This window comes from Hemicordylus capensis, chromosome 2 (genome assembly GCF_027244095.1).
Source record: "Hemicordylus capensis ecotype Gifberg chromosome 2, rHemCap1.1.pri, whole genome shotgun sequence".
Classification (NCBI taxonomy): domain Eukaryota; kingdom Metazoa; phylum Chordata; class Lepidosauria; order Squamata; family Cordylidae; genus Hemicordylus; species Hemicordylus capensis.
Genome location: NC_069658.1, coordinates 239,113,323 through 239,127,226, shown reverse-complemented (window position 1 = coordinate 239,127,226; position 13,904 = coordinate 239,113,323). Strand labels below are relative to the sequence as shown.

General features: G+C 47.2%; 2 protein-coding genes across 2 annotated transcripts in view; one reads left to right on the top strand and one right to left on the bottom strand.

Moving 5' to 3' along the window:
* The window catches only part of LOC128343892 (uncharacterized), a 62,603-nt gene extending 55,751 nt beyond the window's left edge, over positions 1 to 6,852 (bottom strand). Inside the window, exons 1-5 of the mRNA XM_053293328.1 lie at positions 5,925 to 6,852; positions 3,888 to 4,002; positions 3,645 to 3,775; positions 1,313 to 1,518; positions 149 to 346 (exon numbers count right to left, since the gene is read on the bottom strand). Coding sequence (XP_053149303.1) covers positions 149 to 346; positions 1,313 to 1,518; positions 3,645 to 3,775; positions 3,888 to 4,002; positions 5,925 to 6,450 — 1,176 coding nt within the window. The 5' untranslated portion in view covers positions 6,451 to 6,852. The remainder of the gene's footprint in view (positions 1 to 148; positions 347 to 1,312; positions 1,519 to 3,644; positions 3,776 to 3,887; positions 4,003 to 5,924) is intronic.
* Positions 6,853 to 9,355: 2,503 nt separating this feature from the next.
* Positions 9,356 to 13,904, top strand: part of PSMB9 (proteasome 20S subunit beta 9) — a 31,283-nt gene continuing 26,734 nt past the window's right edge. Inside the window, exon 1 of the mRNA XM_053289384.1 lies at positions 9,356 to 9,476. Coding sequence (XP_053145359.1) covers positions 9,441 to 9,476 — 36 coding nt within the window. The 5' untranslated portion in view covers positions 9,356 to 9,440. The remainder of the gene's footprint in view (positions 9,477 to 13,904) is intronic.

Here is a 13,904-nt window from a genome sequence, read left to right as displayed (position 1 = left end):
CTTGGACCCCAGGAGTCTCTCTCAGCACTTTGCTCTAGCTGAGGGGCCTTCCGCTTCTCATCCAGAAGACCCAGGAATCCTGCTGCCTGAATCTGGCCCCAAGCTTCCATTCCTGCCCAGGGAAGCTAAACACAGTTGCATCGCTTACGCTGCTAGTCCACATGGAGGCAGCATAGGCTACAGCCTCCCACTTGTTGAGCTTGTAGGTTTCCTGCAGCTTCTTCTCATAGCTGCGAGCAGCCCCGTCCTCGTTAGCAAAGCTGCGGACTGTGGAGATCGCCTGGAAGTTCTCCACTGCCACTTCATTTGCTTTGGCTAAGGATTCCTGGACCCGCTGCGCCAGATTCTGGAGGGGAAGAACAAGGTAGGTCAGTGAATCAGAAAGTGCATCAGTTAAACAAAATCCCTGAGTTTGGCTTTCTTGGGATGTCAGACCAACTACTGCAGCTTCCCCAATCACTTTCTAAAGATGTCCCTGATGAATTTTTGCTAGATGATTTTTGCTACAGGCACAGTGCAGTTCCCCGTAATGTAGCCATACTTTCCATTGGTCTTTGAGGCCCAAATCAAGATGTGAAGGATGTTGGTGCAGAGGGAGCAAGCTGTAAGCGAGCACAATTTGTGACATTGCACAACATCATTTCTGAACACATGGCACAACTGCCTTAGGTTCCAATTTCCTGACTGCGTGCAGCTTGAGCTAAAATGAGATAGCTGTAACTCTGGTGTTAAAGCTGCTGGTATCTTGACCAAAGAATGTATGTGGTTTTTGAAAAGGAAATTTTATTTATCATTACACTGTTGGCAGTCCTATCTCCTCCCCAATGTAATATTTAATACTGATTCTAAAGAGACAGCAAATTGCAATATATTTTCCTATATTTCTAAAATGTAGTTCATTCTGCATTATAATAGAGTTGCCCAGTTTTGTGCAGCTTGAGCCAAAGTGATATAGCCTTAACTCTGGTCTTAAACTGGCAGGTGTGCGTGTGTGTGTGTTTGTTTTTTGATATCTTTTAAAATATATATATATATTCTTAAGTTTTGACTGTTGTTTTGTCATCAGTTATAAGCTGAGGTTATGAATTTCCTCCTTTAGGCTAAGGGGAAAAAACTTTCAGCTAGTGTAGGTGACGTCCACGAAATCCTAAGCGCTAGTTCGTCTCTCTTTGCAATTAAACACTGAATATCCTGCCATCACATTCTCTGCCCCTGCCCCCCCGCATTGGGGCTTCTGCCTGGCCCCTTCTAGGGTGCTGAGTTTGGACAAGCCTAAGTGGGACTCCCCATGGCAAGTCTTAAGTTTGGATACCTGGTGAAATTTCCCAGAGAGCTTTGGCACTAGCAGGATGAAGGGTAGGCCCACGGTGACAAATAAGGCCAGGCGTACAGAGACCCACAGCATCATAGTGTAGAGGAAAATCCCCCTCATGAAGTACCACATCAGCAGGCTCAAGTCCCCGCTGAGGGCATGACTCATAGCATCTGTGTCAGACGTGACGCGGGACGTGATGTCACCTGTGCAGAGGGAAGAGGAAGTCAAGGAGGGGCAGAGATGGAGAGAAGAGGAGAGACTAGAATGGTGCTGAAGAGAACAAGCTGTATGAACTAGGCAGGTATAACCAAGAAGATAGCTCTCTATGAACAAGACAGAGCCCTTTATTCTTGATGCATTCCCAAAGTAATAAGCTTGTGCAGTCAGATAGTTCCAATAGGCATGTTGGACCCAACGTTGGAACTATCAGTATTAATTCCTCAAACAAAGGAGGGGACACTGACAATTGGAACTCCAACCAACCAATCATCTTTATTCGGTCCATTGACCAGCAAAGGAACTCCAACTAAATTAGGAAGGATTGGGTGGATACTTTTGATTTTATAAGCAATAGAAAGTTCAGGGCAATTTTAAAAATAATAGAATGTTGAAAATACTCATCTTAACTATACTGCAACGACTATGCCAGTATAAGCCCTTCCTATTGGTGTGAAATTAGTTCTAGTTCCAGCATGCAGCAGTGGTGGTGACCTTGAGTGATGGATCTTTACATTTTAAATGTAAGGGTGACGGGAGACAGGAGGGCAGTGTGGGGTAGTGTAGGTCCAACAGGAGTGGTGGTAAAAATATTGGGTCTGACCTGACTCTAATAGTATTGAAGGGACCATGTTGGCTGCCAACATTTTTTTGGTTGAGTCAGATCAGGTTGGAATTGATCTGACACTTTTGTTGGTACACAAGTCTACAAAGTAACAACTTCTAAAGGAATATAAACATTTTTCAAAAACCAGGGCAGTTAAAAGTCCACTCCTCTATAACACACATTCAGAGATGATGCCTGAAACTACTCATACTATGAATATTTATATACCACTTCCCAACAAAAACATCTCCAAACGGTTTACAGAGACAACAACATCAATAATAAAGTGATTGCTGTCCCCAAAGAGCTCATAGTTTAAGAAGAGACACCAGCAACAGACACGAGAGGGATGCTGTGATGGGGATGGATAGGGCCAGTTGCTCTGCCCCTGCTTAACAGAAAAAGAACCACCACTTTTAGAAGGTGCCTCTTTGTTCAGTTAGCAGGGAAACATTCTGATAACCCCAGGCTCTTAATTAATATTGTTTTAATGGTTTTAATGCTGTTTTAAACTATTGTTTAAAATTTTTAAATTGTTGTAATGTTTTAAATTTTTTGTTTTAGTTTTAACAAATGTTTTGCTTTCTGTTTTTATTTTGTTGTAACCACTCAGAGATGCAAGTTTTGGGCAGTATAAAAATGTGTTAATAAAAATATATAAATAAATAAATAAAAATAAAATAAATAAACACTCATCAGGAACAAAGGATTTTTCTTCACGGGGGTCTCTGGTTTTTCTTGAAGGAGAAATTCCCACAAGCCTCCCCCAGAGCCTGTATGGAGGGAGGTGTGATACGGAGAAAAGTAGGTTCAGACATGCTCAAGACAATAAACAGCGAATTGATGGAGCAGCCAACTGTGAATCTCTTCTTGAGAAAACACCAAAAAGGGGGAAGAGGGGCGGTGTTTGGGGCCAGCGAGAGAGTGGGGGGAAGCCAAAAGACCAGGCAGTGGAGGCAAGGTCAAGCTGGTGGCAACAGGCAGTTGGGTACTGTGCTTGCCATCCTGTGGTGCACTCCTTGCCTGAGGCCGTTGCCTTGCCTTGCCTCGTGAGGGTGCCGCCCCCGATCACTTGCTACCTGAATTGCATTTTAGCTGGAGATGGAACTTTGGACCTTCTGCATCCCAGGTATGTCCTCGACCAATGAGCTGTGGCCCTCCCCTCAGATTCCTTTAGTCCCCACTCTAACACAGTAATAGTAATATTGACTGCTCCATCCCATTGGCCTTGTAAACATGAAAGAGAGCGAGTGCTGCTGACTGTAAGTGCTACAGAGTTATTTTGAGATGGGGGGCAGAAGAGTTTGTAGTCCAGATGAGCAAAATTTGTGAGGTGGAGGGTCAGTGTAGAACAACTTGGGCCCTCCTGCAGATGCTGGCCTACAACTCCCATAATCCCTGAGTATCGGCCATTGTGGCTGGGGATTATGGGAGCTGTAGTCCAAAAACAGCTGGAGGGCCGAAGTTGAGCAGCCCTAGTCTAGAATGAAGGGTTGGACTCTTTACCTGTCCGGTTAGCATGGAAGAACCCAATCTCCTGGCGCAGGACGGAGCGGAAGACGGAGCCCTGCAGGCGGGTGTGGATCCGGTTCATGGTGGTGTTGTACATGAAGTCACAGAGAAACTCTGTCACAGCACTGGGGGAGTAGAAAGACAGGGTGTGCCTTTATCCTTCAGCCACAGTGATTCTCCCCCAGACTCTCACCCGGTCCTTGCAGATTCTCTCACATCCCATCCCCTCCTCCGTACCTGACCACGGTGAGCAGCGACATCATCCAGAGAGCTTCCTCAAAAGCAGAAGAGCCACCCTTGCTCACAATCCAGTCGGTCACGCGTCCCGTATAGTATGGAATGGCCATCTCCCCTGCAGCACAACAGGACAGAGCTTAGGACTCCGGGGTTCTTTAGAAAGAGAGTGGGACACAGAAAACCAGAGCTGGGGGGTGGGGTGGGGAATGGGAGCCAGAGTTTTAGGATTCACTAGATGAGCAGTGGAGTACAGTAAGTTTAGAGCAGCTGATGGTGGCAGGATTGTATCCTCCTTGGATAACACTGGGATTAATCATGTGCTGCAAATAGAGCTGAAATTCCATAGGAAAACCTATGAAGTGCCTTCTCCTAATTGAAAGTTGCTGGCAAAATCAAAAATTTATTCTCCAAATTGCCTTTCTCCCCTAGTGATGCAAGTAATAAGATACAGGTGCTTTTATTTATTTAAACTGAAAATATTTATATTGTTGCTTATTGCCATATAGCAGGCATAGGCAATCATGGCTCTCTGGTTGCTGAACTACAATTCCCATCATCCCCAGGCACAATTTATGATGGGAGTTGTAGTTCAACAACTGGTGAGCCAAGGTCACCTACCCCAGGCTATAGCATTGCCACTGGGCATAAAGGGCACATGCCCCAGATGTTTGCCTGGCTGCCCCGAGCCTTTTGCCGGCCTCCCCACCTCCCTCCCCATGTCTCCTAACCTTGTTGGACAAAGCAGGAGGCGACAGTGAGGGAGTGCGCTCTGGATGGAAAATTGTATTTTTCTAGGTAAACTGTTTAGGAAACTTGTGTTGAAAAGCAGTATAGTACAAATAGGACAAATATTTATATACTGCTTTTCAACAAAAATTCCCAAAGAGGTTAACATAGATATAAATAAATAAAATGGCTTTCTGTCCCCAAAGGGCTCACAATCTAAAAAGGAAACATAAGATAGACACCAGCAACAGCCACTGCTGTTGCTGATGATGCAAAGGAGGAGGAGGAGGATGGCTCTTTGGATATGTACGGCGTAGCTACACTTGCACAAAGAGGGACAAGTTCTTTGGAACCCAAAAGGAGGAAGGTGCCAAGCTTGCTCTTCGCTCTCTCCCTTGTGCCTCTCTGAAGAAGGCGGTTGGGGCACCTTTTCACTTTTTGTCCCAGGCCCACTCCGACCTTGCTGTGCCTCTGCCTTGGCCTCATGCCCAGCAGCTAGCCAGTGGCCGGGCTCAATGAAGGAGGTGGTGGCAATGGTCCAGGAGAAAGAAGTCGAGAATCACCTCCAAGAAGTGCTGTTGACCCCCCAAACTTGGTTTTAAAAATCTGTGTTGTGGCAAAGCCACTGCAAAAATTAAAAATAAAATAAAATAAAAGCAAAGTAAAGTAAAAACAAAATTGGGAGGTGAAATATTATTGCACTGTACACTGATACAGTGGCAAGGCCACTGCAAGAAGTGATTGCAAAGGGGAGGGAAATTTGAAAATAAAGCAAGCCTTGTTTGTAACTGGCCCTATCTACCCCCAGCAAAGTACCCCTCCAGTGACTATTGCTGGTGTCTATCTTATGTGTGTTTTTTAAATAGATTGTGAGCCCTTTGGGGACTGGGAACCATCTTATTTATTATTTCTCTGTGTAAAGCACCCTGAGCCATTTTTGGAAGGGCGGTATAGAAATAAAATAAATAATAATAATCTAAAGGATTAGACACGAGGGAGACATCAGTAAATCGCCACTGGAAAAACCGCTGTGCAGAGATGAACAGGGACAGTTGCTCTCCCCCTGCTAAATATGCGGCCACAGCCAATAACTTAAAATAGGGATTCTCAAACTTGGGTCCACAGATGCTGTTAGACTACAGCTCCCATAATCCCCAGCTGCAATGGCTGGGGTGATGGGAGTTGTAGTCCAACAGCATCTAGGGGCCCACATTTGAGAACCCCTGACTTATAAGTTGGTGTGATATGTGTCTAGAGAGCAATAGCTGAAACAGTGTATTGAATATAATGCATGAAAATGGCTTCACTCACCTAAGGATGAGACCACCAGGAGTCCGGCGATGACCACGAACCTCAGCACATCTGGGCTCAAGCAGCCGATGAGGCGCCCAAAAGATGCAGAGGGCTTCTTCTGAGCCTCCCCCTGCCCGAGGGGGGCAAAGTGATGCCACAGCAGGGCAGCCGCCCCCACAATGAGATAGTTCAGGGCAAAAACATCTGCTCTGCCCCAGCTGTGCGCCAGCTCTGGGGCGCCCCCTTGGGACGGGAGCAGGCATTGCAAGGTGGCGTAACAGGGTAGCAGAAAACTGACGAGGGCAGCTGCGGGCAGGAGCGCATCTCTTACCCCTCCAGGGAGTCGGAGCCCGGCTCCGGAGCACGTGGCGGCACAAGCCGAGAGAGTCAGCAGCCCGCACCGCAGCAGGGCCACGGCCCAGGCCAGGGCCAGCGGGCTCCCCCAGGACGGCGGCAGCGTTTGCCATGCCAGGCGCAGGCCCAGGAAGTCCAGCCCCACCGCTGCAGGGATCCAAGCGGCGGGCAGCCTCAGAGGGGTCTTCATCTCCGGCGGGGGGGTTGGGTGGGGGACGAGGCGAAAAAGATCCTCAGACCGACTCCGATTGCCGCCTGCAGAGGAAAATCGGCCGGCTGAGAGTTGCTTCTGGCGGGTCTCCGCCAAAAGGCAGCTCTAAAAAGTCATTACGGGGGGGAAAGCAAAGAATGAGAAAGAGCCGCAGCTTCCGGCCGATTTTCTGCTCCAAAGACGATCGCTTACATATACGGAGGCTGGGAACTTTCCTGCTGTTGCAAATACGGTAGGGGTGTCCGCCGGTATGAAAAGGAGGCGCTGCCAATTGGGTTTAAAGCGGAGCGGAGCGGCGCGCCCTCTGGCGGGCTCTCTCGCCACTGCACCTTCCTGCCAAGAAACCCCCCCACGCCCAGACTTCTTTAAATGTTGTTGCTTCGGAGCGTCTTTGTAAAATCGCGTTTGGCATTGGCAAAAGAAGAAAGTGGAACCGGAGTAAAAGGAGGGGCAGGGAGGTGGCCCGTCCCCTCGGCGTCCCACTTCCCAACCCCCTTCCTGGAGTTCCCCTTCACTGTCTTTTGCTCTTCTAGGAAGGACGGCGATTTCTCGGAATCTGAAAGTGAAAGTGGTCAGGGAGAAGAGGGGAGCGGGGAGATAAACAATCCAGACAGCACCAGATCAGCGAGGAGGATGGGTTTGGGTTACAAGGCTCCCTCCTTTTTTTCCTGGCTGAGTTAACCGGTGAAGTTCCCCCTCCTGGAGTTCCCACCCACATACACAAACATGTCCATGTGTTCATTATTCAGGGAGACCTCATGATAAAGCTTCTCCTGTTTAATTCCTGTCTGTCGAGAAGTTACTGTTATCCAAGTAGCCCCCCAAGTTCTTCCACAATTTTATTGCTAGAAATTGCTTCCCATATTCAAGACCTGAAAGATTTAATTCAAAACTCCTCTGGCTAGTCTTCATAATTCTGATATAAATCAGAGACAAGTATTAAATTAGATGGGGAAATGCTTTAGAGTAGCTTTATTGTTACCCGTGTTTATTTGGTGATTATTCTTCTTCCTTTTGTCCATGTTTATGAATGCATAGAACACTTGCACTACTGTCTCTCTTCCTCTCTCTCTCATGAACCTGGTTATGGCTACCACCGGCTCCTTTCGTGGCTACTTGGTACGGGGCCTTCTCTGTGGCTTCCCCCGGGGCTCTGGAATGCACTCCCTGCTAAAACCAAGTTTCTTCATCTCTGGCTGTTTAAAAAAAGACCTATAAGACACACCAAACTTAGACCTAACAGCCCAGTACATGAGTAGGTTAGTTTGAACTGGCAGCAGTCCGGTCTGAGCAAATTTGCTTGGTGATGCAAATGGCATCTGCGCATGGGCGGAGGCCCAAATTGGGCCCCCACCAGCCTAGGCTGATGCACCAGCGGCAGCGGGGCCTAGGGGAGCTGCCACAGGCCTTCTGTGGTTGCTGAGGAGCTGCACCACCGCCGCGACTCATAAGGTAACCTGCCTGCCCCCACCCCGCTTTCAACCGCCCAGATGCTTGTAAAGCATCGGAACCAGGCCGAACTGGTTCAATCTGAACCAGGCCCTGTTGGGCTCGAACTTGGACTGCCCCCCCCCCCATTTTGGAGGCCTGGACTGGTGTAAGCTCGAATCGGTCGAAATGGGCCAGTTTGACTTGAACCAGTTCACACACCTCTAATGTAAACTGCCTAGGACTGTATATTATTATTATTATTACATTTATAATGTATATTATAATTTATATCCTGCTCTTCCTCCAAGGAGCTCAGAGCGGTGTACTACATACTTGAGTTTCTCTTTCACAACAACCTTGTGAAGTAGGTTAGGCTGAGAGAGAAGTGACTGGCCCAGAGTCACCCAGCTAGTATTATGGCTGAACAGGATTTGAACTCGGGTCTCCCCGGTCCTAGTCCAGCACTCTAACCACTATACCACGCTGGCTCCGTGGTGTTAGGCGGTATAGAGATATGATAAACAAACAAATGACACACATGCACACTCCTGATGGTGCCCTCTTTCCCCTGTCTGCAGAATTTCCAGCATAATGAGAATTTTTTAATACAGGATTAGGCATACTCACAAGAGCCTTGCTGAATTAGTGGTGGCACCAGGAAAAAAAAAATCCAGGGACACACAGAAAGGGCAAAGTAATCTTTAGGGTGGGAGAGCTGAGTCTCACATGTTAGATTTCTGAAACAGAAATAAGAGTATATTTCACTTTAATAGTGCATTTCACACTCTTCTCTGACAATATTTTTTCTGAAATAAATCCTGCCAATTTTATAATTTAGGTGAGATAGAATCTATTTTTATATTACCAGTATTTACCAACCACATATTTTAGCATCATCTATTATACAGATGATTAATAAACAAAAGCAGTCTGAGATGAGAATGTGAAAAGCATGCCAGGGGTCCTGAAATGGGGGGGAACAGCTGGAGGGGCATTTGCCCTGCCCTCCGGAGTTGCCCTTGACGGGATATGTGCATGGGCTGAGACTGAGCAGCTCCCCGTGATCGGCTAGCGATGCAAAACTTGCACTCTGCACATGCTCCGCTCAAGAGGTACCCTCGTGGTCAATCAATATGATTCCACATGGCGAAGGTCTGTGGTGTGGGATCCTGGCCATAGAAAGAGATTCTTTGGATCGAACCTCCTCAGAGCAAGCCATGCCGTGTCCATTGCAAGCAAACTGCAATCGGAGCGCTGGGGGAAGCGGCGTGGGACGCGGAGGCTGGAAAGGAGTCTCAAGCAGAAGCACTCCCACCCACCGCTGGGATGCAAGCAAGAGACCCTGCCCCCCCCCCCCGCTTCACAGGCAGACCTCGAACTTCTCCCGGGCTAAACTTTAAAGGGGAGGGGCGCCCTCTCCTGGCCAGACGTGGCACTGCAGGGACTACAGGCGCTCTGCTGTCACTTTCGTTATCGGCTGGTGCCTCGCGGAAGGAGACGCTCTGTCTTGGTGACGGTCAGACTCACTGAAGACCACCATGGACAGCCGCGGGGCGCAGAAGATCAGCACTGGGGTGAGTGGATCAGTGTACACATGCGTGGGGGGACAGGGCCGGTTTAAGGGCTCACAGGAGCGCATCTCCCCGACACTGTTGCAGAGAGCAGGGAAGGAGGGGCGGGCATCAGTCTCAAGGGGGCAGGCCAGCAGAGGGGCGCTGATACTCAGCAAGAGAGGGGTGGGTGAAATGGGGGGCCCTTGTCAGATAATCTCCCCCGACTTCCCTCCCAATTTTCTGATGCCAGTGAAGGAAGAAGTGAGCAGGGTGTAACTTTTGCATTGTTAAGCTATCACACATCTTGTACTTTGGGCTTAAGGAATTATGAATTACACCTACAGTTATAATTTAGGGTCAGCATTCATTTAGAGAAAGTAACCCCTATTAAGTCAAACTAGGTTGCCCTGGCATAGTGCAATGCATCCTTTTTCTTTTTTCATTTATCATACAACACTTCTTTCCCCACTTTATTTCAAAGAAAGCATGATTTACAACATAAAATGATAATATGATCAAAAATAACAGAAAATAAAGGAAAATAAAGGAAAAAAGAGAACCTTAATCATTGTGTATATGTACATGTACATGTATTCCTGTAAAGATATACAGTATTTCTTCACAGCATAGTTTATTAAAATTAGATCTGATGGCTGAAAACTCCTCTTTACCTTTCCATTGAAAAAAAATCATACAATACTCTTATGGAATAATGATCTCTATTACTCCCATTCTGCAGATGGGAGACTGAGGCTAAGAGAAACCATTGCCCAAAGCAAGATGATGAACCCAAATGAAGTGAGGCTCATTCAGGCCTCTCAGCAAGGCTCCGTCTACTAGCCCTCATTTTCTGAATTTCTGAAGGGAGAGGAAATTAGTGCCAGCTCAGTATACTGTAACCAGGGGTGTGTTCGGGCAGTGCAATAATCAATTAAAAGTTTCACCAAGAAAAAACTGGCTTTTTGCCCCCTGTACCAAATTCAAATTAAGCATTGTTTTTCTTTCTTTACACCATTTATTTCAAAGTCTTAAATTAATTTCTGTTATTTATTCTGGTAGAAATAGAGAGCGCCTACAAGTCATTCAGAGCACACAGACTTATACATTCTTTTAATGATATCTGGCTTCCTTTTCTGGACAGGTTTTTGTTTTTTTTAAACAGCATTTCTGTTTTTCTTTGGAAGGATATTCTGGGGAGTTTTGTTATGAGTGAAGTGGACTTTTTTGGGGAAGTGGACATTTTCTTGTACGTTCATAGGCCTTGGTGCATTGTGCTAAAGTAAAGTTGTGCCCTCAAGTTGGTGTTGACTCCTGGTGACTGCCAAGCCATGTGGTTTCTAATGGCACAGTGGGGAAATGACTTGCCTAGCGAGCAAGAGGTTGCTGGTTCGAATCCCCGCTGATAGGTTTCCCAGAATATGGGAAACACCTATATCGGGCAGCAGCGATATAGGAAGGTGTTGAAAGGCATCATCTCACACTGCGTGGGAGGAGGCAATGGTAAACCCCTCCTGTATTCTACCAAAGACAACCACAGGGCTCTGTGGTCGCCAGGAGTCAACACCGATTCAAGGGCACAACTAACATTTCTCTAAAACAGCAATTCTCCCCAAATTTGGAGAGCTGTATTTTCCGTGTCCTGAAAACTGCTAACTTTACTTATGTGTAGAATTAGATAAATGAATGTAATTTGAATGTAAAAGCTATTGTAAAATCTAATAAAATTTAAAAATGCAGGGGGGGGGGGCGGGACTGCTAACTGCCAGATTCATAGCAAAGTGTTTGAGCAGCTGTACCAAAGTGTTTGAGTTGCTCCATTCCAGTCTGGATTCTGATTCCTTTCTGGCTCAAGGAATTGTGGCACCTGAGGTGGGGCACTAAATGCTGTTTGCCCCACAACCCTGGTGGCGTCCAGCCCTCTTTCAAAACCGACACGTACAAGCTTTAAAATGATGCCGAAGCCGGGGAGGAGGGAAGATTGCCACCCGCCTCCTCTTCTCTCTTCGTGCTTCTTTCAGGGTTTGCAGGGAGTGTGTGCAGAGGTGCTCCTTGCAAAGCGGGCTAGGGTCAGGTCAGTCCCAAAGCATTGTTCCTATGGCAGCAACGGGGGGGGGGAATCTCACTGCCTTTCTGGCACCCCATTAATCTGTGGCCTGAGGTGACTGCCTCACCTTGCCTCATGGAATGGTCGCCCCTGCCTTTCAGTGGCTTTCAGTGTGATATCTTTTGAGGCCACTTGGCTGAGTTAGGGATGCTCTGTTCTGTTTTGTGCTGGTTCTGGTTCTGTGTGGAGGGAATGTCAAAGTCCAGGTGCTGCTATCAAAAATACTGCATCACCTATTTCTGCCAGCCACACTTCAGAAGGCAGCAGGACATGTAGCAGGTCTCTGTTCATTATTCAACTGGCAGGTATACGTGGCAGTAAGAGGTGCTTTAAGCACCGCGATTCCAAACAGTGCAGGATTTAACAGTGATATTAAACACGAGGGCTGTGCATGATTGCAAATGTCGGGATCAAGTCCAGCCTGATCTAACCCAATCCTGCAAATGTCAGTCCTTTTGGGGTCCTTTGTACCCTTTGGGGTTGGGGTTGGATATTTTCCCGACCAACTTTTAAATTAATTTCAAAAACTAATGGGATACTTACTGTGAAACCTGGAAGAAAAGTAACCTAACAGCAGAGAATCCCAGGATAAGTGATGTAACATCAGAGAATCACAGAGGGAAACCTGGTGACAGCCAACAAGCTGGATGGCTTTAAGAGGGGTTTGGATAACTTCATGGAGGAGAGGTCTATCAACGGTTACTAGCTGGAGGGCTATAGGCCACCTCCAGCCTCAAAGGCAGGACGCCTCTGAGTACCAGTTGTGGGGGAGTAACAGCAGGAGAGAGGGCATTCCCCCAACTCCTGCCTGCAGGCTTCCAGCGGCATCTGCTGGGCCACTGTGTGAAACAGGATGCTGGACTAGATGGGCCTCCTTGGGCCTGATTCAGCAGGGCTGTTCTTATGTTCTTATGACATTGCCTGCTTTTTAAACTGTAAGTTTGAAAACATGCTTTAAAAGTTTTTAAAATAAATCAATAAATGTATGGGTGGGCTGGCTGACAGGAGGTGGGCAGACAGAGGGCAGAAGACATTTTGTTTCCCCCAGCCTCAATCACGGGTGAAAAAGAACAAGCTCCCCCTGCCATTTGGAGCTCCAGAGAGCTCTGATTTCCTTAGATCAAGGTCAGAGTATCCCCAACACCCTCCAACCTGTCCCATGTTGGGCCATGTCTGATCTCCTCGATCCCAGCTTGCATGGACACTTTGAGGTTGTTCACACGACCTACTGGCCGGGTGGGCGGGGGGGGAGGCTTTGCAAGCCCAGCTTTCTACCCAGATGATCATCCTCTCCCTGGTGGAAGCGCAGTCACGATTAGCACAGCGTGAAGAGCTCTGATCGCTCTGATCACTCTGACTCATTGTCCTTCCTCCATGGGAAGAGCACTCTAGGTGCCTGTCCCTGTGCCAGCATGAGCTGCAAGCAGCCCACGCTGACACATGATCCCGTAGCTGGGGTAAGGGAGCACTCACCCTTCACCCTGGCTTAAGGCTGGTCTTCCACGCTGGGTTTGGCCCTGCCACTCTGCTGGGATCCTGGCGGTTCTTGTGAGAGCAGCCTCTTTGAATGGATCTTGGAAATTAACCGGGAGTCAACACAGATCAAACAGCAATGGAGTCCATACCATCGGATGCTCGGACTCTGTATTGCAGATTGTCTGTTGATTGTAGTCCTGTTCACATGTTAACATTCAACATGTGCACAATCGGTGTGCAGTGTGTACACATGTGCAGTTCTGTATGCACATACATATACATTATGTTCAACACACCTATACTTGCTATCTGTACCCTGCATATGAAGAGGGCTGTACCCTGGCTCACTCTTAAAATGAACACAAGAACAGTCATTCACACAAAAACATGTACATGTATACAGACACTTGAATGAACATACAATGTAAATGTCTGAAACAGGGCTTCTGTTTAATATGTGTGTCTGATTAAGTTGATGTTCTAATGCTTTTAATTTTATGTTGTATGCTAGTTTGGGGGACCTCTAGAAAAGCGGCCTAAAAAAGCAGCCTCTTTTGAATCTTGTAAACTCCATTGAATGCCTTGTGGTGCAAATGTAGCCTGTACACGAACAAATATAAATTAATATCATGATATTAACTGAAATGGCAAATCTATCCATGATAAATGCAGTGACAATCTTTAGATGGACAGTAGTACCCCCAAAATGTTGGGAGATTGTTTGCAATTCATGGGTGATTCATGCTCCCTCCTTCTCCCCCCTGCCCAGAGTTCCATTATGAAGTTACACCACCTGCTAAAATGTATCTAGCCTCTGAGATTGTGGCTAGAAAGTGATTTCCCATGGCAGGATCCCCAGCTCTGCACAG